We start from the raw sequence: 25276 nt of genomic DNA on the forward strand, positions 1-25276 counted from the left end.
AGAGTTAAATGGCATTCAATAAAATAATCATTACTATTATTGAGCCACTATGGGCCCTGAGAATTGAGATAAATACCTACAGTAAAACTAGGATATTATTATTATTAAGAGCAATCCTATACCTCTTTGCATGTGTAAGGTTTTCTGTGCCGATGAAGGTTGCCGCCGTTTCCCGCGACCATGGCTCGGAAACGGTTTTATTTTTCAAACCGGTTTCGTTCGTTCCCGGGAACGAAAAGGATTTCGTTTCCGTTGGAGTTACCGGTTGAAGAACTGTTCTATTGAGATACGAGTTTAAGCCAAATTCGTCAATTTTTCTATTTTATGGCCGAAGTCAACCGGTTAAATTGAAAATATCGAAGCAAGACAGAACGAGAATGTATTGCTATTTCTATCAGGAATGAAGACGACTTTAACTGAGCGTGTCCGAAAGCCGAGATTAACCGGTATTATATCGTTCTCCGCGACGAACCATAAAATTTCGTTAAGTACATCTTCTTACCGGTAAGGAGAGAGAATGATTTTTTTTTAGTTCGCGTTCAATCACTTCACCGGTTTTTAATGAACGAAATAATTAAACGGTTTTGGAACGATATTAACAGGTATTTTAATACCGGTTCCGAGTCCTGCCCGCGACCGGACGCGACGAAGTCTATATACTTAGGACCACGAAGTTCCTGCCAGGCCCCAATTTCACCACGGTGACAGGTGCGACAATTGTAAAATCACTGTTGCTGACGTCACAGGCATCCATGGGCTACGGTTACCACTTACCATCGGGCGGGCCGTATTCCTGTTTGCCGCCATCGTTGTATTATTTAAAAAAACTTTATTATATCGGAAAAAAACAGATATTTCTTTTGCGAAGTTTCTGACAATTGTCAAGATTTAGAAGAATTGTAGGTAATTCTTGACAGGTAATGATTTATATGTTGGAATTTCGTGACAATTGTAGTGTTTCTTGTGACAATTGTCATAAACTTAGCAAGAGAAATATCTGTTGTTTTCCGATATAATAAAGTTTTTTTTAATAAAACAATGATGGTGGCAAACAGGAATACGGCCCGCCCGATGGTAAGCGGTAACCGTAGCCCATGAATGCCTGTGACGTCAGCAACAGTGATGTTTTACAATTGTCGCACCTGTCACCGTGGTGAAATTGGAGCCAGATCTTTATCTAAGATTGGACAAGTTGGCAACATTAATAATTCCAAGCCTATACTCTGTATCTTTAGGTATTTAAATAAAAGTAAACAAAATCTACCCTCAAATGGCTCCTTAAGCCAGGTTGAGGGTAGATGAAAACATTAGGGTCAAATAACGTAGGTTAAAGTCAGGTCGTTCAGTGACTAATCCAGGCGGTTTTGTATTTGGTCGGTTAACCAATAAATGTTATAACCACACATCGGTAACTCGTGGCATTTAGGTAGCACTTAAAAGATTAGTTCCTTTTTTTAGTGGTTTCTTATTCTCGACTCGTATAGGAAGAACATTGTCACATCACTAGTCTGTTAGAAACCGTCAAGTGCTACCTAAGTGCCACGAGTTACCGATGTGTAGTTATAACTACCCGAAAATGTACAAATTGTTTGTTAACTTTTTTTTAAATACATATACAGACTATAGTTCTTACCTTTGACTTGTCCTGGTGTAAGGACACAGTTTCTGACGGTGACCTCCTTCTCATTGAAGAGACAGAACACGACGGTGAAGAACACCCAACAACCCACCAGGAGAGACAGCTTGGTGTAGCTCCGGGCTTTGTCCCACTAAAACAAATTAATCATTATAATTATGAGAAGATATATAGAAACTTCATGATAATCATGGTAGATAGTTTAATTTACTTCTAGTTCTGATAGTACTTACTTTTGAAGGTTTCTTCTGTCCATGGAGTAAGTGATTGCTGAAAAACAAAGAAATAATCATTCATTAATATGTTAAAATATTTAAAATTATTAATTTGCATATAATAGATTTTTTTAAATTCTTCGATAGGTAGCAGTCAATATTAGATAAAATTACAAAATATGTAGTTCCTTATTTAACTTTCTGGATGTCCAAGGTCTGGATGACAAAGGGATTGACCGAAAATTACACGGATTAGGTACTACACCACACACCATATCACTTTGGTGTCATTACATTACTAATCTGAAATGCTAATCTAACTAATGTAAATCTAATTGCAGATACTTAAGATTTACTGAATCTCTTATGTGTTTACCGGAAAGTAATATATTATAGCACTTTGTGTCCTTGGAGTCCACAGGAGGTTTATACTCTTGGGTAGAATACACGAATCCATTCTGCGCCTTTGGATCCTCTGCTACTCTTCCATTATTGTTGAGTTTAGGAGCTGAGCTCACAGTAGCAGTTTGATTATCAACTCTAACCTTATATAAATAAAGCTTACTTTGCCTCCGTGGCTTCCACAGGTTTATAATCTTGCGTAAAGTAGACGGATCCATTCTGCGCATGTGGATCCTCTGACACTCTTTCATTATTGTTGAGGTGAGGAGCTGAGTTGACTGCTGGAAGCCGTTTGACCTTCGGCGCTGATGATCTTCTTGGGCGGAGGGGGAGGGATTCTTGAGCTGGAAGAGACATGTTATATTTAAAGTAGGCTGTACAATCGCCATCACATACATCAGAGCGGCCAAAGTGTTCACAAATATTTGAACAAAGCATCTACTATCAAGACGTTATATAAAGTGTATGGTCAGATATTTAAGAGCGCCTTGACCGCTCGAATGTATCTGACGATGAATGTACCGCGTATTTTGTGATGCCAAGGTGTATTACAGGGGCCAAGATGACAAAGTGTCATTCTATGGAACTTGCTAACTATGTCACAGAATAAATAATAGTACTAGGCACAGAAGACTCACTCTCTAACAAAACGCGTATGTTACGATCAGGACAGATATGGCCGCTAGGTGGCGACAGCGCCACGCGCGGCTTATGGCTAGCCACCAAAATTGGTGTGGAACGGATGTACTTTTAGCTACCTGTTGCAAAGCGACGCAATCGCGGAGTGAGCCACGCCTGACTATGTAAAAAAAAGTCAATAGTAAATTTATCATTCAGAGACAATGTCAATATGGCGGTTTGTTTACATAGTTAGCAAGTTCCATAGAATGACACTTTAGGTATATCTACAAATGCCAATGTAAGAGTGGGAATGTATTGGTATGAACGAAAAGGTGACGTGATCATTTAAGTTGAGGCCGTCTTCTATAAACGACTCTCATTTGGCTAGGCCCCTTGTTTATTTAACGTTAACGCCTGCGAAAAGTGTCGCACTATTTCAGTCGTAAGACGAGAAAATAAACTAGTATTATTTGTATTAAATAATGGTCATGTCTCATCATCATCGGCGACAAAGTGTGAAGTTGTCACCATAAACGTCAAGTTTCTAGAAAAATATCACAGGTATAACGGCATTCCTCACTTTGTTCTGTAAAAGTCGGTTCAGAGTTACCTTGACGGACTCTAAGATATGAAGTACCGACGATGTATATTTTTTACTACACCCAAAATAAACATAAAATTGGAATAATCATCATAATTATAATAGTTGTTCGCAATCTCCATTTCGCGAACGACACCAAATGACAATATGTCAATTACAGCCTCGTTAGGATCAATGTCAGTTCAAAATGATGACAATGATTACGTAAACATAGTTTAAGGAAGGTTTTTTGTTATAAAAAAACTAGATACTTAATGCGTCACACTACGTATATGAAACTTCAGGGATCGGAACCGGTTTTTCACAAAATTAACAAAGAAGGGAAAAATATCGTTTTCGTTCCCATATGAAAAAAACCGGTATCCGATCCCCGCATTAAAGTTCCAAAAAACTGGTATGAACCGGGGTACAAAAGTGCGACCTTCGACTTGAAAGTCACGACTTACCGCTAGTCTACCGACATTATTCTATGCGCGAGGTCTAGTCAAATATACAGGTTGTTCAGTAAATAATGGACAACCTTCTAACCACCGACAAGGCACCTTAAGCTGGTCAGGATAATGGACTTAATAGTTTTGTGGTTTTCGAGTCAACCAATCTTTTTTTGGCACCTTACTTTAATGACCGACCAAAGGCCACAAAATTAAGAGATTTCTCGTCCTGGTTGTTGCTAAATATTGATGTTAACGAACGTGTATTAGAGCTTTATGGTGACAAGGGCCCGTTTCTCAAAAGCTTGTACTACTTGTTACTTGTTTGTTGTTGTTACTTGTTTGTTGTTGTTGTTGTTGTGTGTTGTTGTTGTTATTTTTTATCTTTTATCTTTTTTATCTTTTGTAACTTGCAATACAAGTGGATAGTCCCTTTCTATCAAAAGCTGTCAAAAAGTGACATCCGTCTGTATTACAATTTACAAGCTTTTGAGAAACGGGCCCCAGGCCAATTTTTTAAATCACATGTTTCTTTAGAATTTTCAACTGATTAATCGCTTGCGGTGACTGTTAAATGTATGACACCCGCCAAATTCGCGATGATCACCCGTTGAGGCCCCGCCACTTGACGTATATTTTTCCAAAATGGCTGCGCCACTCAACCGGCTTGTTATGTCTGTCCGTCTCGCGGCCACCGCCACTTACCGTAGAGACCTCGAGGAGGACAATGCCACTCGAAGGGTTAGTGGCCACCTTTCTAAAAAGTAGGTCATCTAATACTGCATGATTCTTAAATGGTATAATAGATGCTACATAATTTACATCTTCACAAATAAAGATATAGTCTAGATACCTACAGGCCTATTCGGATTTCGAGATAATCACAAGATCTTGAGACGATTTAGAGATCAACTAGATATCGACTAGATGTGACTTGGATATCTAAGTCATAACTTGTCGAAATCGTTCAAGAGGACCTCCAGAATCGCGGAAACGTCAAATTTCACATATCTATCTTACAAATATCTTTAAATTATCCGTATCGTAACGTAACTTGTTGAAGTCTAGTAGAAATCTAATTCATTTTCCGCATCGAGCCGCTAGTCATTAAAGTGAAGTAAGGAGCTAGCAATTAAAAAATAAAAGTTAGATTATCTCTAAAACCACGGAACTTGTAATAAGCCTCTTATAAGTCCTTTTTCTCGCCTAAAGAGCCCTGTCAGCGGTTAGAAGGTTGTCCATTATTTACAGAACATCCTGTATATCTTTACCGTCTGCGAAGAGCAATAACCTATAAGTGGCATTAAGTATTACACATCTATGTCTAGGCTGTCTGTAAAATACTAGTGTTTCTAACATAATTATAGGTATTATACGCTGAGAGCTGCTTTAAAAACCATAGGAATACTTATAACAAGTTTTTAGATCTCAATTGCACTGGATTTGACTCGAATGTTAATGTGCAAATGGTACACTGAGTATTTCTATACAAATAGACCCGATCCGATGTCATAGTTTTTCATTGTAGCTCCGAAGAGTGTCATCTGGAGCATGGTATAATAATATACTCCGCCTGGTACTCTATTCCCGTCTTTTCTAGGTCACCTAACTGACACAAGCCTACGTCATCATGCGACAGCGCTATATGATAATATGCGATAGCGCTATATATAGCGGCCATGTTATTGTGACGTAGGCCTGTGTCACTCTGGGAATAGAAGACCATGTTTTATTAGACCATGATCTGGAGCTTGCGTCCAATTGATGACAATGATGATGATGATCACAAAATGTTGTGTAGGTTTTCAGGACATTTTTTTGTTTAACAATGTTTAGATAAGCTACTATTTAATAAAACATTTTGTGACTTTTTTGTTTGTTTCTAACTTAATTAGGTTTAAAGATATTTATTCTCATAAAAGACATACAAGTCACTTACACGAGAACAGAGTTACAAAGTAAAAGTAATCTTATCTACGGTAGCATACAAAAGTCACTCGAGAGGTACACGCTCACGCAACTATTTTTTTTTCACCTCAGCAGCGCGAACAAGGGTACTTTGCTTCTTAAAAACAGTGAACAAAATGCGATTTTGCTCACTGAGTGAGACAAAATGACATTCAAGTGACCTTTATAGTCAAATGTCATTTCAACATGCGGGGTCTAATACAAGTTCGATATACTTGGGTTCTATTATCTCTGTCCCTCTAGGTATGTTCTCACTGCTTAGGGTGAAAAATTGTGTGTACTACATGAGATCAAAGTTATTTACATCTCGTGCGCTTTTGAATCCCTTACTACGCTCAAGATTCTAAATTAGATTCACTCGCTACGCTCATGAATCTATTATAGAATCTTTCGCTTGCACGGGACTCAAAATAAGCACTCGAAGAAATATCAAACTTTGATCTCTTGTTGTACAAATAACTATTTAAGGTGGGTAGTGGTTTAAAATATATTGCGATAATTTAGTTTTAAACGCATTGAATGAGCCTAATTCTGATATTCAATTGTAATTTGTCTACTTATTAAAATTATTAACCTTCTCCCATTACCTAAAGGTTGTCTTAAAGATAAGCCCTTTGGGATTGAACCGTTTTCTACTGTTTTTATAGTTAGGGAGGCGAATAGGGGAATTTTCGGCAATACTCGAGCGTGGCAGTTTAAGATATGAGAGATACCTTAGACCTAATAGAACAACCTTGTAAAGTATTTAGCTCTATATGTAGTGACGCGCGCCTAGGATAGACGATCAGATTAGTAAAAAAAAATGGATAGTCTGAAATACTCGAGCGCCTCAGATTAAGATATTGGGGGTTGATTTTAGTGTTTAAAGACTAAATTTAACTAATCTGACGATAAGTCCTTGACGCCGCCGAGTTATAGGGTCGCGAACTTGTAAAAAAAAAACGTTAATCCGGCATTCTCGAGCGCGATTTTTTTATTTTTTATTTTGAAGAATATAATCTAAAACTTACTAAAAATACAAAATCTGCCGGTTTCCGCATGACCGGAAGTGTGGAGGAGCCATTTCGTCTTCCTAAGAACGCGTTGCGGCATATAAGTCGCGAACGATACATTTTACAAAAAAAAAGTTTAAATAAACAAAAAAGGTAATTTTATTGTCATTCTTAAATTCCCCGTTTTATCAAGGAGAAAGAAAGGAAAAAAAAGAAACCAAAAAACCTTTTTCGGTCAGATTAAGAGAACCCACCAACATTTTTGTCAGATTAAAAAAATATGCTTTCAGGATACCGAGATAAACCTCCCCTATGAAAATCTGACGCGCTCGAGTATTTCAAAAAAACTTTTTTTTTTTGCATTTTCAAAAATTCATCGTAACTTATCGTCACGCCGAAATCGTCAGTTTTTTTAAAGGAAGCTTCCTTGGGGCCTACTTAACACCCCTTCCGAAAATCTGACGCGCTCGAGTAATTTTTTTTTTTGCATTTTTGACTACTTTATATGCCTACCCCCACCACGCAAACCGGCAGATTAGTATACCGTTGTTATCAGAGGCACTCGGGGCATACGTAGTATGAATATCTGACGCGCTCGAGAATGCCCAAGTAACTGTTTTTTTTAACATTTTTGAAAAACCGTACACGCCTAACCCACCGCTAAAATGGTTTTTGCCATACGAGCCTTTCTTTTCGAAATTATTTTATCTTTCGATTTTGATAGGTCTCGACGGCGCCGTTGAATTACGCCATTTAGCTACCTCGCCTCCCTAACTATTACCTTTGAATTTCCAGTATTTTCCGGACATTTGGGAGGCGTGCGCGGAGGCGGTGCAGGGTGCAAGCTGGACTATTGAGATTTGATGAAATCTAACTAAGCTATTTGGTAAAGAAAGGCTTAGGTATTTTAAAAGCTGTTCAGTAAATTGTAGTGTTTATTCTATAAATTTTGTAATTAATGAAGAATAATAATAAATAAATGATAAAAATACCTACAGTAAATATAATAAGAATAATTAATACCTAATCCATATAGCTCAGTAACTTATCCATCGTTTTCACCCAATAACCTAGTTCATTTTAGATTCCATCAACTCTCAATAGTCCTTACACACTGGCGGGTGCTGCCTCTGCGTGCGTCCCATGACACGGGCAAGGGCAGCATCCGCTCGGCCCTTACATTTCATTAAAGTGTCAAAAGGGTCTCTACGTGTTGGCTTCGGCTCCGCGCACGCCTCCCAAAGGTCCGGAACACCATTGTTCCGTGATGGGAACGACATAATTATAATAATTATATTGAAAAAAGAATGAAGAGCGCTGGTGGCCTAGCGGTAAGAGCGTGCGACTTTTCAATCTGGAGATCGCGGGTTCAAACCCCCGACTCGTACCAATGAGTTCGGTGAAGGAAAACATCGTGAGGAAACCGGACTAATCCCAATAAGGCCTAGTTTACCCTGTGGGTTGGAAGGTCAAATGGCAGTCGCTTTCGTAAAAACTAGTGCCTACGCCAATTCTTGGGATTAGTTGTCAAGCGGACCCCAAGGCTCCCATGAGCCGTGGCTAAATGCCGGGACAACGCGAGGAAGATGATGAGATGATGACATTGAAAAAATAATAGTGACTACCTTTTAACCGACTTAAAAAAAACGATGTTCTAATTAAAATATGGCCTTGGCAAAACCTTGACCGGCTTCGCAGCTCGCTTGATTTAAATAAGTAATTTATTTTTTATGTCATGTTTGTCATGGTTTAACACTTTTCCTTTTACGGCAAAGAATAAACAAACACATCTTACAATGTGAATGTGACACTCAAGGTCAAATAGACCGAGAGCCCCGTAGGTACATATACAGGGTGGCCAAATAACTGCATTCCCGTTGCCAGGGAGGTTTTGGGATTATACTGAGCAACTTTTACTATGGGACCAACCCCGAAATCGCGAAAAAGAAATTTACCCTCCCATAGAAAATAGACCAGCCAAAATGTCACAACAGAACAGCCAAATTTTTAGTGTTCCGTACAAAACTTTGTTCACGGAACACTTATTTAATAAGTATTATGAAATCCCTCTAGTTGGTTTTCTAGCCTATTTTTACAAGCTTTTATTTAGCTTGCCCAGTTTGTACAGTCGCCATCAGATATATCGGAGCGGCCAAGGTGTTCACAATATCTGAACACGCGCTCTAACGCCCTGACAATAGAGGCGTGTTCCGATATTTGTGAGCACCTTGGCCGCTCCGATCTTGGAAGCTAAATTTGACTTCTGGCAGCTGTTCATCGGTGGTTGACAGAAGAGCAGGCCAGCAAACTTCCCCCTCTGTAGGTACATAGGTGTTGAAAAACCCACGAGCAAATTATAAGTTTATAACGTCCATATCGGGTGATAGGTTAAACACAAATCCTTTACCGAAAATCGCACTTAAGGCGGTTCATGCCTTTGGGAGCTATTATAACATAGACAGACACATAAAAAAACGGACAAATGCGAGTCTGACGCGCCCACCGATGGTTCCGTACTTTTTAGTATTTGTTGTTATATTATACAGCCGTATTAGGGGCAATAGTAATACATACCTAATCTGTGAAAATTTCAACTGTCTAGGTATCACGGTTCATTGAGATACAGCCTTGTGATAGACAGAAAGACGGACAGGCGGACAGCGGAGTCTTAGTATAGGGTCCCGTTTTTACCCTTTGGGTACGGAACCCTAAAAATATCTATTTGTCTCTATAGATACAATGCTACACGTGCTGTTAAGCTAATAACCGGTGTACACACACCGTGTACCTTTATTTTTTATTTCTGTTGCATAACACCACACTAGAATTGCCCATAGAACCGATGGCCATTGGGGCGGAAAGGTTCTCGAGTGGCGTCCACGTACCGGAAGGCGCAGCGTGGGTAGACCCCCCACAAGGTGGACTGATGACCTGGTAAAGGTCGCGGGAGTCCGCTGGATGCGGATGGCGCAAGGCCGGTCATTGTGGCACTCTTTGGGAGAGGCCTATATGTCCAGCAGTGGACGTCCTCTGGCTGATATGATGATGATGATGATGATACCACACTAACAAGTTTTTGTACAATATTTTAATTTTCAACTTAGTCACGCTACGATTTACGATTTCAGCTTTTTATATATTATAAAAACTTACCTATTAATCTTGAAAACATCTCAATAGTACATTTTTTTTGTTGATGTTTTTGTGAATGGCGCATGTAACGTAAAAGGGCATGACAATTAGAGTAACCATCTTGAATGGAACCGCGACCTTCGTAATTATAGTATAATAGTTATGATCTTACATCTTACGATCCAGTCATCAAAGTAATGTCATCTTTATTGTGGTCAAGTTAAAAGTATTACTGGTTTTTATATAAGTTGGAAATGAACAACAGGAAAAAATTAAAAATAAAGAACCAATGTTTCCAATTTTTCACAAGAGTGTGCGTAGTTAAGATATGTTTATTAAGAACCAAGAAAATATTGTCCACTAGAGCTGCGCTGAGCGATAGGTAAATTAAATGATTCTATTGGTTCTTAACAAACACATCCCTCGCTACGCATCCTCGCATACCTCTGGTGGAAACGCAGCTTTAGGCTGATATATTATTTTTATAACGTTAAACAATAAGTTAGATACAACACAAAAGTTAGCATGATTTAAGAACACAAGATCCCTAGACAGATACCGATTTTTGCATCTCCATAAAATTCACGTATTTGCTTTGCTCATTACCTTTCCACCTACACAACAACATACATACATACAAACAGCAACAATCTTCCTTAACCATAAGTAGTTCTTATGTGTTTACAATAAGGCTTATAATTATATCATCAGATAACAGTTTCGACGATGACACAACGTCGCATTACCACAGAATAAATAATAGTACTAGGTACTGGTAAGCGCTGGTGGCCTAGCGGTAAGAGCGTGCGACTTGCAATCTGGAGGTCGCGGGTTCAAACCCCGGCTCGTACCAATGAGTTTTTCGGAACTTATGTACGAAATATCATTTGATATTTATCAGTCGCTTTTCGGCGAAGGAAAACATCGTGAGGAAACCGGACTAATCCCAATAAGGTCTAGTTTCCCCTCTGGGTTGGAAGGTCAGATGGCAGTCGCTTTCGTAAAAACTAGTGCCTACGTCAATTCTTGGGATTAGTTGTCAAGCGGACCCCAGGCTCCCAAGAGCCGTGGCAAAATGCCGGGATAACGCGAGGAAGAAGAAGAAGAAGAAGAAATAATAGTACTAGGTACAGAAGACTCACTCTCTAACAAAACGCGTCTGTTACGATCAGGACAGATATGGCCGCTAGGTGGCGACAGCGCCACGCGCGCCTTATGGCTAGCCACCAAAATTGGTGTGGAACGGATGTACTTGTAGCTACCTGTTGCAAAGCGACGAAATCGCGTAGTGAGCCACGCCTGGCATTACACACATCTTTATAAGTAGGCGCAGGGACTCTGTACAATTGTCATCATATATAACGGAGCGGCCGAGGTGCTAAAAATATCTGCGCACGCACTCTGACGCCTTGACAATAGAGGCTTCACATATTTTTGGACATCTTGCCTGCTCCGATACATCTGACGGCGAATGTAAATGAAAAGTTTATGCCATTTTGCGCTTTATCACAATGACGTAAGGTGCGAAATAGATACGTTTTTGTCATGGACCCTTCAAATATTTGTATTGATACAAAGTAACGATTACAAGAAGCTAAACAAAAGGAGTCCGTGGGTTTTTCAAGGTCTGTTTATTTAAGCAATTGATACTAAGTATGATGACATTATCATGACATAATTGTGGTTAGCTTACTAACAATTACTATGAAAAATGAGGTAAGTATTATAAACTGAATTAGATGCCCTATTTGTGTTTTACTTCTTTTATTGTATGATTGTTAATGTGTCTTATCTTCTACTTTACCGTGTAAGCGAATTGGTAAACTACTGTAAGCTTATATGAGAGAAATAAATGGTATTGTATTGTATACCTAAATACCTACTAAAGAAACATTTTTGGTACAATCTTTTATCACTGACTTTAGGTAATTTTCTTTCTACATGCAACTAATCATCGCGACAATTCTAACAAACCCAAATACAAATCGTTTGCGTTGTTTTATCACAGAGTTCCTATGGCCACCTCCTGTCTCCATCATCAGATCAGCTCGATAGTACCATAATATTGCATTGTCACTCGACTAACATATGTATTATGCACATTTTCAGCTTCATCGGAAACCGGGAAGTGGATCATACTTGCAAGATTTTATTACAGACGATTATAGCAATATGAGAAGTTTTTGAGATATTTCCACGTGGAAATTTCTCATGTTTGGAAACTTTCCTAAGGCACACCAGTGTACCTAACATAAACAGGCTATATTTTAACCGAATTCAGTAGTTATAATTAAGCACTATAAAGTACCATTTATCATTTATATGTAAGTATCATTTGATATTTACCAGTCGCTCTTCGGTGAAGGAAACTTATCCCAATAATATACCCTCTGTGTTGGAAGGTCAGATGGCAGTCGCTTTCATAAAAACTAAGTGCCTATACGCCAATTCTCGGGATTAGTTGCCAAGCGGACCCCAGGCTGATGCCGTGAGCCGTGGCAAAATGCCAGGATAACGCGAGGAAGAAGATAGTAAATATTGAGTAAAAAGCACCGAATATCGTTTAACGGTTGTTTGCTTGCTAATTGATGATTTTGATTTGAAATTGGACAGTAAAAATGTTTAATTTATGAGTTTGACATGTTTAATTATCTTTACATCTGGAACCCATAAACGAGCAATTCTTGTAAAGTGTCATTCTATGGAACTTGCTAACTATGTAAACAAAAGTCACTAGTAAATTCATTATTCAGAGACTATTTCAATATGGTTTGTTTACATAGTTAGCAAGTTCCATAGAGTGAATTTTAATATGTTACCTTTATATTCATATATTTCAGGGATCTTGGAAACTGCTCTAACTATTTCGATGAAATTTACTATATGGGTGTTTTCGGGGGCGAAAGATCGATCGAAGCTTTTATCTCTGGGAATTTCTGAGTTTTTATGTTTATTGTTGTTTTTGAGTTTTTTCCGAACAAAGCTCGGTCACCCAGATATTCTTTACTACATCTGGAACCCATAAACAGTTTTAATACTGCATTTCATCATTAAAAATATATAATTAAACGCAATATAACGACGCATTCTTTTTGTCATCGCTCCAAGTCTGCAGGCGAGCTATTTTAAACCGGTTATATCTGGTTTGAGATGTATACGAACATGCATACGTACAGACAGACGGGCTACAGACTGAATAAGTAGATACGTCACTTAAACGTGGGCTTTTTAGGGTTCCGTACAGTACCGTTTTTACCATAAGAGCACACGGGGCCCGTGCCCAGGGCCCCCATCCTCAGGGGGCCCCGAAGGACAGACAGTAACAGTATATTTGATTATTCATAATGAATAGAAGATCATAGTAGAAATTTTTTAGTTTAATTTGCTTTCTTTACTTTCCAAAAGGGCCCCAAATTATTATGTGCCCAGGGGCCCCAGCATAGTTTAAGGTAGACCTGGTTCCGTACCCAAAGGGTAAAAACGGGACCCTATTACTAAGACTCCACTGTCCGTCTGTCACCAGGCTATATCTCATGAACCGTGATAGTTGAAAGTGACCTTAGACTGTTGAAAATTTCACAGATGATGAATTTCAGTTGCGGCTATAACAACAAATACTAAAAAGTACGGAACCCTCGGTAGGCGAGTCCGACTCGAACTTGTCCGGTTTTTTAATGATTTAAGAGGCAAACGAGAAGACAAATTGCCTGATGGTAAGCAATTACCGTCGCACAAGGACATCTGCAACAGAGGAGTTGCAAATGCGTTGCCGGCATTTAAGATGGGAGTACGATCTTTCATTGAAGAATTCTATTGTGAATTTTAATTTTGACATGTTTAAATTGCATTTATCTTGGCAAATTTTGACGTGTGGTCGGCTAAAGGTCGTATGGATATATATTAAGGTATAGTTTGTCAAAGGAATGTCTCATTTCAAACATAGACAGAGAGAATCATACTATCTTTGTCTTACACTAGTATTAGCACCCAAAAGAAGAGTAAGATTATAGTTTTTTTGTTCTTATTTACTGACATATTTGGTTTGACCAACTATAGGAAATGCCTTGTTTTGTACATAACAATATTTTTTTCTGTGTGTCTGGCACATGTCTGGCATATCTACGTGATTTGTATAGTCTGTGGTAGAGCTGCGAACCGGCCGGGTTTATTACCTTCTCAAAGCTGAGAGCTATAATGAGGTTATTGCTTTCGAGTTCGAGTTTCTAGACGGCTGAACGTCCGCAAAAAATCTGGGATGCGAAAAACAATATATACAGGGCGAAATCGGGGTCGTGACTCAAACCTATTGTACTTAACTCGGTAAATTAATGCGATGTTAGGGATATAAAGTTAATTTTTAACTAATTGCAGCTATTACTTAATTAATCAGCAATTTAAGTATCCCAGTTAAAAACACAAATTATGGTTACCTTACAATTAATGTTAAAACCTATTTAATAAACAACTGATTAGATGAATAAGAAATGTCAACCGTCACTGTTATGACAAAGTCAAAACTTTAAAATAAATAAAATCATTCAAGGATTGTACATTGAGTTTATGAATTCTGGCAATTTTATAGATAATTAAGCAGAAAAATGCCCGCGACATATCCGTTTTCAAATGTTGAGCGGTCTGACATGGTAATTTTTTATTACCAAGCACGTCGTGCTACCACTGCTCGGGATTTATTTATTTATTTACTGCGAGAAGTGCCGGAACATTACTTGCATAACTTACACTATCAACACGATGGTGCTCCGGCTCATTTTGAACACCGAGTACGCAATTACCTCGATGAACAGTTCCCGGGACGTTGAATTGGCCGCGGCGGACCCGTGGCATGGCCTCCTCGTAATCCCGACCTGACGCCCTTGGATCTTTTTCTCCGGGGCGAAATCAAAAGATTGGTGTACGAACAAGAGTCCAACACTATCCTTCAATAGTTCGATAGCTTCGTCAGCGAGTTATTGGAGCATTTGAAAGTGTGAAAATGAATCACTTTGCTCTCGGCAGATTAAAAGATAACATAAGGCGACGAGCCGAATTGTGTCGACACTGCGACAGCAAAACGGATCACACTTTGAACAGCTCCTGAAGAATGTTTAAGTTGTGATCGTATTTGTTAAAAGCTTGTGGAGTCTCCGTCCCAGTGATTGTAATATTATTTTAATAAAGTCTTTAAATTATTTTTATACTTTTTAATTGCTTTTACACTGAATGTAAAACCGAAGATAAGTGTTATCAGATAATTATCGTAAGTTACCACTACTTTCTTTACTAGATGTTTGTCTTGTCAAGTCTGTACAGGGTGACCATGACTCTAAATAAGAAATGATTTTGTATTTATTTTTTGTATGTGCGAAAAAGATACAAATTAATGCACTCAAATCTACAGTGTTGTATTCCTAATTAAGTGGCAAGTCTTATTTTTCTTTCTTGCTACACGACCCCGATTTCACCCTGTATATATATCTATAGGTGTTTACAGAGGATAACAGATTACAGGATATGAGCAGTGTGTAGGTTTAGGATATACATGATAAAAGCGCTGGTGGCCTAGCGGAAGAGCGTGCGACTTTCAATCCGGAGGTCACGGGTTCAAACCCCGGCTCGTACCAATGAGTTTTTCGGAATTTATGTACGAAATGTCATTTGATATTTACTAGTCGCTTTTCGGTGAAGGAAAACATCGTGAGGAAACCGGACTAATCCCAATAAGGCCTAGTTTACCCTCTGGGTTGGAAGATCAGATGGCAGTCGCTTTCGTAAAAACTAGTACCTATGCCAATTCTTGGGATTAGTTGCCAAGCGGACCCCAGGTGCCCATGAGCTGTGGCAAAATGCCGGGACAACGCAAGGAAGAAAAAGATACAGAGGATATACAGCCAGCAGTAGAAGTTGCTGAGCGGGCGAGGTGTTCAAAATTACCTTGACACGCTCTTATTCTCTTAACAATAAAGTAGCGTCAAGATCATTTTGAACACCTCGCCCGCTTAGCAACATCTGCGTCATAATTTCATAGAAGTTTGATGTTTAAAATAACACTTGCACTGCGTGGGCTATCAAAATCTCTGCAGACTTTTCTTGGTCTAACTCTACGCGAATGCGATTTTCTGCCCGATTCGAACTTTAAGATACGTCAATTAATAGATCTAGGAACGATATGGATTAGATGCGTCAGTGTCAAAAGTGACGTGTTTGTTTAAAGAAACGTCACATTTGACACTGACATATCTAATCCATATCGTTTCTAGATCTATTAATTGACGTATGTTAAAGTTCGAATCAGCCCGTTTTTTTTTTATAAATATGATTTACACTGTTTGGCCACTCCTGGGGCCAGTAACAGTTTGAGGTATGATTGGGATCAGTGCGAGCCACTGGCTCCGCGTCAGCTCGGGCTCCCGTCTACTGTCGCCGTCAGATACATCGACACGGCCGAGGTGCTCACTAATATCTGAACACGCCTCTATTATCAAGATGCTAGATAATGGTGTTGAAATATTAATGTACACCTTGGCCGCTCCGATATATTTGGAGGCTTTGTTCAATGAATGAATGAATGATTGAATGAATGACTGAATGAATGAATGATTGATTGAATGAATGAATGAATGAGTGAGTGAGTGGGTGAGTGGGTGAGTGAGTGAGTGAGTGAGTGAGTGAGTGAGTGACGAAGTGAATGAATGAATGAATGAATAAATGAATTTTTATTTTTTTCTGATGTTCCTAAACACCTTGGCCTTACCTTATAGCGACTGTTTACATATTTAAAGTTAAAAAAAATGAATGAATTAATGAATGAATGAATGAATGAATTTTTATTTTTTTCAGATGTTCCTAAACAACTTGGCCTTACCTTATAGCGACTGTTTACATATTTTAAGTTTAAAAAAAGTAAAAAAACTTAGAAAAACAACTCACCCGTCTCCTTCTCGTAGAACTGCCTGAAGGCCGCTAGCGCCGGGTCGTACTTCACCTCCTCGGGCAACCCGAGCCACAGCTGCAGCGCGCCCGCGGTCAGGTCCTGAGACACGAGCGAGTACTGGCTCCGCGTCAGCTCGGGTTCTCGCTCCCTGGAACCCCGCACTTTTACTCGCTTCAAGAACGACATCTCGCTCGCATTATGTACATCTAGTTATGATTGGTCAGTGGTCACTCGATTTTTTTGCACTCTAGGGACTTTTTTAACTGTTTTTTGGCACTACAATTTTATTAGTTTAGAACTATGTTGCACTCTGTATTCATACTTAATTTAAAAGTTTTTTTGTAACTTTGTAATATTCTTACTTGTTCATTAAATCATTACAAACAGTATATTTTGACTCAAATACAACATTAAACAAGTATAAATGTCAACGGTTTGCTAGATAATCTATGCTCTGTATGAATAATTACAGGTCCTGAGACACCAGCGAGTACTGGCTCCGCGCCAGCTCGGGTTCTCGCTCTCTGGAACCCCGCACTTTTACTCGCTTCAAGAACGACATCTCACTGGCATTATGTACATCTAGTTATGATTGGTCAGTGGTCACTCGATTTTTTTGCAGTCTAGGGACTTTTTTAACTGTTTTTTGGCACCACAATTGTATTACTTTAGAACTATGTTGCACTCTGTATTCATACTTCATTTTTTTGTAACTTTGTAATATTCTTACTTGTTCATTACAAACAGTATATTTTTACTCAAATACAACATTAAACTAGTATAATTGTCAACGGTTTGATAGATAATCTATGCTGTTTATGAATAATTACAGGTCCTGAGACACGAGAGAGTACTGGCTCCGCGTCAGCTGGGGTTCGCACTCTCTGGAACCCCGCACTTTTACTCACTTCAAGAACGACATTGCAATAACATAATGCGTTTATAATTTTATCGTCACTGATATTTTGGGATTTCTACACAAATGTCTTTTTGGCACTAGATTTTTTATTTTACAACATTTTTAGGAAGCATTTGCAGTAAATGTGAGAAATTCTTACTTTTTATATCAAAAATTCTAAAATTAGATTAAAGTTGAAATAAAATAATATATAAACAGTACCAAATATAATAGGTAAAAAATGTCAACGGTTTTCTAGATAATCTATGTATAAAAACACGTATCGGATGCCGGTGTTGCTCGAAGATAAAAACAATTCAAATCCACTAAAATTAGACGACAAAAGTTAAAATAATATATGTAACGACACAAATATATTATAATAGTGATTTCAACGAGTATGTATATTTTCGTTACTTATTTGTTATAGTCACTTGGCTCTTGTACAGACGCCATCACATATATAGTGTAGCGGCTGAGGTGCTCAAAAATATCTGAACACGCACTGTAACGCCTTCACAATAGAGGCGTGTTCAGATATTTGTGAGGACCTTGCCCGCTCCGGTATATCTGATGGCGACTGAACTTTAGAGACTGTTTACTGTTTTTTTTTTTGGCACTAGAATTTAGTTTTAATATTAGTAAATTGAAGAATTTGAAACGCTTTTTCGAGTGTCTATTCGTTCAATATCTTACATAAATTTAATAGCCATAATATTTTGCTATAAAATGAAATTTTTAACATTAATAAATACCTATGATAGTAAAAGTCTTAAAAATGTTAACGGTATGCTCTCTATGAATATTTGTTGACATACTGCCGGCTGTACACACTCATCGAGAGCCTCTCTCCAGTCTCTCCGAGAGTCTTGGCATGTGTAAATGTGTCGATAATGCTTTCTATGTAGCCCGCAAGATGGCAGAACCTACTATGCACAAGGTAACGTACCGACGAGAACGGTAGATGGTAGCACTTGCTTTGGTAACGTACATATGCACATATTTTATTATGTATCCGATTCAGGCCACAAGATGGCAGACCCTCCAACACGGAGCAGTGCGAGATGAGACAAAGAAGAGCGAAACGAGAAGGGAGCAGCATGTACACACTAAACTTATTCTCGGCTTGTCTCGGGGTTTCTCGACGAGTGTGTACAGCCCGCTTAACCACCTCAGACCCAGAAGCAATTGTTTTGTTTTTGAAATTGGAACCTTTAGTTACACAATAAAACTTCAAAATAGATTTTGGAATATGTACAAAAAATTGTACACAGGGACTAAAGCCGACCACTGACTAACAGTCCGCCGGACGATATCGGCCGGTCAGTTGTTCGGAATATAATATAAATCGGAGGATAACGCTCTTGCCTTGAGATATTGAGAGACACAAGCGTGTACCTACTGGCGTCTTGTCATCTCGGGTTCACGCTCTCTGGAGCCCCACACTATTACTCGCTTCAAAACCGACATGGCACTGGAGACACACATTCTGCAGGTACCTACATCTAATTATCGGTCACTCAATTTTTTTGCTTTTAAGCACTTTCCCTAAACTTTAAGTGTCTTTTTGGCACTAGAATTTAGTTTAATTATTACTACATTGTAGAAATATAGAACACTAGTTATTGCGCTGCTTTGTACTCATATCATAGCGTTTGTGTATAATTTTGTATCACTAATACATGTCTATTTGATGTAATGGTACTTGTGTAAATAGTACAAAATATGCCTACATCTGAAATGTTAAAATTAAAAGATTATAAAAAGAAATGATACAAAAATTTAACATGTTTTGACACAATTATTACAATGGACGTCATACGAAAGTCAAGGATTCGCACGATACTTAATCTATGGAAAGTCCTTCAGTTAAAACCTTTTTATGATAGTGATAGTACGGTCTGTGGATAGTACAAATACCAAAGAGTATAGAAACATTTTTGCATAGTTGAGCAATTCTCAAAAAGTTTGTACATTTCGATCATAGAGTCTGTGCGGAAAGAGACTCTTCTCTTTCCGTGGAATGTATGGCCCAATACATTCCACGACTCTTCTCTTTCCGCACATACTCTATCTTAGATTTCTATAAAAATTTGTATGCTGGCAGAGTATACGAAGCTGAACAAACTTCCACCACATTTCCCAAAAAGTAGCACCATATATTATGTACTGTAAAGAAATGTTTCTATTTTGTATAGGTAATATTTTTTAGAAACGACAATGAGTACCAGACAGGTGAGGTACGATGTAGTGCATAATTATTTTCCATCGTATTTTCACGAAAACGTACGAACGTGTCTTGCTATTTCAATCAGTGTCTCGGTACAAAAAGTACTGAGGTTGACTGAACTTTAGGAGCATGACAAATACGAACATTTCCGAGACAATACGATGGAAAACAAGTATGCACTACATCTGTGTATGTGACTTGAATGTTCATGTAAAATTTCATGTAACTTCATAAAGGAGAGTGTAACCTCGATTCTATGGCGGCGGCTAGGCTCGAGAGTCTCTTTCACTTCCAACAACCTGCAAGTTGGGTTCATTTTATATTGGAAATGGGACGCTATACTCTGTACCTTTAGGTATTTAAATTCAAGTAAACAAATTATTTGTACATTTTCGGGTAGTTATAACATTTATTGATTAACCAACTAAATACAAAACCGCCTGGATCTGTCACTGAACGACCTGACTTTAACCTACATTATTTGATCGTGTAATGTTTTCATCTACCTACCCTCAAGTGGCTTAAGGAGCCATTTGAGGGTAGATTTTGTTTACTTTTATTTAAATACCTATAGATACAGAATACAGGCACTGAAAGTGTTAAATACGTACGAAGATATGCTTGTGACGGTGCCAATGCTGTCTAGTTCTATGTCCTCACCCATCTTAGATCAAAAGATTTGGTATCTTGATATTATCGTACACTGGCAGATTCTAGACTTTTCCTTTCTGTTATTTTAGCCTGTGGTTTCTTTAACACATACGAATAAATAAATCTATAGGTACTGTATTAGGTAACATAACTTAAAAAACCGTCCAAGTGCGGGTCGGATTCGCGCACGAAGGGTTCCGTACCATTACGTTTGTTGTATGGGAGCCCCACTTAAATATATATTATATTCTGTTTTTAGTATTTGTTGTTATAGCGGCAACAGAAATACATCATCTGTGAACATTTTAACTGTCTAGCTATCACGATTCATGAGATACAGCCTGATGACAGACAGACGGACCGACGGACGGACAGACGGACAGCGGAGTCTTAGTATAGGGTCCCGTCTTTACCCTAAAAACGTACCTAACTAATGCGGGGTAATTTTGAAAATGACTAAGAGTTAGACCAAGAAAAATCTGCAACGATTTTGATAGCACACGCAGTGCAAGTGTTATTTTAAACGTCAAACTTCTATGAAATTATGAATTAAAAAAGGCTACAAATATAATGACCACCAAAAAATACTTTGGTACCCTAAATAAAAAAATCATGCTTACCAAAAAAAATTACTGAACACCAAAAAAATAAGGCCTAAAAATACAAAAGTACCACCACTTTAATTACGACTGCACTTCAAATTGTATTCAAATACCAAATATATTGAATGATCACCAAAAATCATTAATGATCACCAAATCTTGAAGACCAAATTAATGCGATATTTTCACCTAAATAAACCACTATGATTACCAAAAAATTTATACATATTACCAAATAAAGTAAACTGATGCCAAAATTACTAGCCCCTCCCGCTCAACCCCCCGTAGCCCGCACCGCATACCTACCTAACCTAATCTACTTTTCTAGTAGCATTTCGTTATGCTACTAGAAAAGTAAGTTAAACTGCTATCAGTTAAGTGGGTTAGGTTAGGTTAGCACTGCGACCCTTACAGAAACGAAATGGTACTAGAAAAGTAGGTTAGGTTAAATTTCAACTGCTACCCATACAGATACGAAACGCTACTAGAAAAGTGGGTTAGGTTAGGTTTGAACTGCGACCCTTACAGAAAAGAAATGCTACTAGAAAAGTGGGTTAGGTTAGGTTTGAACTGCGACCCATACAGAAACGAAATGCTACTAGAAAAGTGGGTTAGGTTAGGTTTGAACTGCGACCCTTGCAGAAAAGAAATGCTACTAGAAAAGTGGGTTAGGTTAGGTTTGAACTGCGACCCTTACAGAAACAAAATGCTACTAGAAAAGTGGGTTAGGTTAGGTTAGAACTGCGACTGTTACAGAAATAAAATGCTACTAGAAAAAGGTGACGAAGTGGATTAATTAATTTAATAGGATAACGATATATTAAATGATTGCACATTTTTAATTAAAATGTGGTTACTATTTTTGGGTTTACAATGATTATTTTGGTGTCATTTTCTTTAATAGGATAGCAAGATGTAAAAATTTGGTTATCATTTCACATTAAAATGGGGATTGAAATTTGGTAATCATTGACTATTTTTGGGTTAATAATGATTATTTTGGTGTCATTTCCTTTAAAAGGATAGTAAAATGTAATAAAATTGGTAATCATTTCACATTAAAATGGTGTTATAATTTTGGTGATCATTCATGATTTTAGGGTGGTAAAATAGATTTTTTTGGTATTAAATTTTATTAAATCTGGTGATCAGTTAAATAGCAGCCATTAAAAAATTGTATTTAAATAACATTTGCACTACGTGTGCTATCAAAATCGTTGCAGACTTATCTTGGTCTAACTCTATCTATTACCTAAACTAGAAGCACTTTCTACTGTAGCGACAGTATAAGCAAGATGGCTTGGTAAGCCCTTGTAGTAGCTTCGATAAGTGTTTCTAAAGTATAAAGTGCTTCTAGTTTCATAGTAGATACCTTTTCGACGCCGTGTCAAACACAAAAGCTGTCACTCGGACGCCACGTCACCGAAGTGTCAAAACTGAAAATGAACTTTATGCATATGCACGTAGGTCTGTGTTGCTTATGTGGTCTGTGAAGGATTAATCGGTCTATGGCGTTGGACCTACGGTGCGGATATATCGGTCATTGGCGTCCAAAAGGTTAATATTTGCAAACTAAATTATCCCGCTTTCCAAGTTACTCCAATGCACCCAGGGGCGTATTTACCCTAGGGCCATCCGGGCCATGGCCCGGGGCGCCAACCTCCAGGGGCGGCATATGCCAACCCCCAGGGGCGGCATGCCGGATTGCATTTTGTTTTTCTCCCTTGACTTCTGGGGCGGCAAAACGTATTGGCCCGGGGCGCCAAATTTCAAAATACGCCCCTGAATGCACCCATTGAGTTTTTATTACCTACTATCATAGACTAGGAATCCTCTAGACCGAGTTTAGAGCAATTATTTCATGCAACCGATGATGCCAAAAATGCGGGGGTGCGCGGGACGAGGTGAGCGAAATCCCGTGCCGCGATTGGTCCGTTCAAATACACGGACGTCACACAAAGACACTTTCGACTCGAACATGGAGTAAAATTACCGTATGCGTGGCAGAGAGGGTAGCGCGACTATGCTAAGTCTGGAGGATGTTTTGTTTGTGCCTACTATAGAGAAGCCATACAATAGAAATTGTCGCAATCACAACCTACCAAGCGCCCAAAATGTCGTAAGCGCCGTAAAATTCATGGCGCTTACGCGTTTAGGTTGCAAGATTCACGCTCCGCTTCAATGGTTTGATGTCAAAACAACAACAACTCATGGCGCCAAATACTGGTTCTCTGTATCTCTGTGCCAGCACAGAATAAATAATAGTACTAGGTACAGAAGACTCACTCTCTAACAAACTGTCTGTTACGATCAGGACAGATATGGCCGCTAGGTGACGACAGCGCCACGCGCGGCTTATGGCTAGCCACCAAAATTGGTGTGGTACGGATGTACTTTTAGCTACCTGTAGCAAAGCGACGAAATGCGCGGAATGAGCCGCGCCTGGCCACGCGCCAAAATGTCGTAAGCGCCGTAAAATTCATGGCGCTTACGCGTTTTAGATCGCAAGATTCACGCTCCGCTTCTATGGCTTGATGTCAAAACAACAACTCATGGCGCAAAATACTGGTTATCTGTGCCGGTTCTATATACGCGTTATCGTGAAATGTTATAATACTTATTGAATGCACCTTAGGTATATACAAAAACCTAGAAAAATCTTGTTAATTCGATACAGTCGGTCGGTTAGTAACATTTCCGTAGAGACATAAATAATATGTTTACAAACATTAAGTTATGTAACAATTCCGGATTCTTTAGGTCGTTCACTCTAAAAATGTACGTGCAGAACTATTCTTACCAAATAACCAATATAAACTTGAACGATGATTACGTACAGTTGTCACAGAGTGAGGGATCAAGTTATATTAGATAGGTTAAGATAAATAAAAATATAAATACAAGATACTGCCGATTTATTCTTGGCATGCAGACGCTTTTTTTTTCGCGTGCAGACGCTTTTTTGTTTGTAATAAAAGATCTCAACCGCCGTTTTTAGAAAACAATTTTGGCAATGACCACTACACCATATAAAACAAAGCCCCCGCCGCGTCTGTCTGTTTGTGTGTATGTATGTTCGCGAAAAACTCAAAAACTACTGAACGGATTTTCATCCGGTTTTCACTTATCAATAGAGTGATTCTTGAGGAAGGTTTAGGTGTATCATTTGTTAAGGTTTTATGTACCTAACCCGTGCGAAGCCGGGGCTCATCGCTATTGGAAAAGTTGGAGTTTCGATGGAGGACATACAATTTTTATATGGATAATTTAATGTTATACTCAAAATCACGAGCTAGAAGGAGAAAAAAAACGATGCCGTTCGTTATTTTTCATACATTTGGTTGACAACAGTACCTAACGGAATGCAAGAAACGAAAAATTTATGGAAATTTTGGGACACTTTTATGTATTTGTGTCTCTATTTTATGAATGCGGATAGAAAGAGCTCGTGATAGTCGTGATAACACGAAAGATCTAAAAAGAAGTACAGTGTGCTGTGTGCAGCTAGGAATCATCTTTGAAGTAAAAAAACATAGCTGTCTAGTATATCTTTCGAATCTTGGCAATAATTCAAATAGAGATCAAAATATACCAGGACCAGATAGTTTGAAGATCACTGGCCCATGATCACTGGCCCATGATCACTGGCCCATGATCACTTGTGAAGTAATCGTATTGACGTATGGCCACGGGGTTGGACGACCAGCGTAACGTTAGAGATAAAAGCCACATTATAGGCTAGCATGCACCGGGCCCAAGATAGAACAGCTTGGAGAGCACAGGTGCGGCTTCGAGAGTGTCCAATAGGGAGTATTACTGCAATGTTCCGCCAGAGTGCAGCACTGATTTGTTTAGTAAACCATAGAGTAACTTAAACATACTAGGCCTTAAACAGTTTTTTGACAAGTTTTCACTATGACATTGATGCACCAAGGCGGTTTGTTTACAGGTGGTCTACGGCCTACC

At 38.6% G+C, this 25276-nt stretch overlaps 1 protein-coding gene across 2 annotated transcripts in view; it reads right to left on the reverse strand.

Moving 5' to 3' along the window:
- Positions 1–25276, reverse strand: part of LOC134803708 (P protein-like) — an 80273-nt gene that overhangs the window by 21400 nt on the left and 33597 nt on the right. The window contains exons 2-5 of one of the 2 annotated variants that reach the window (XM_063776510.1): positions 16926–17077; positions 2417–2597; positions 1870–1906; positions 1634–1769 (exon numbers count right to left, since the gene is read on the reverse strand). In XM_063776510.1, the coding sequence (XP_063632580.1) occupies positions 1634–1769; positions 1870–1906; positions 2417–2597; positions 16926–17077 (506 nt within the window). Of the gene's footprint in view, positions 1–1633; positions 1770–1869; positions 1907–2416; positions 2598–16925; positions 17240–25276 lie in introns of both variants that reach the window. The other variant, XM_063776512.1, reaches the window with a different exon arrangement.

The sequence above is a fragment of the Cydia splendana genome, chromosome 27 (genome assembly GCF_910591565.1).
Source record: "Cydia splendana chromosome 27, ilCydSple1.2, whole genome shotgun sequence".
NCBI classification, from domain to species: Eukaryota; Metazoa; Arthropoda; class Insecta; order Lepidoptera; family Tortricidae; genus Cydia; species Cydia splendana.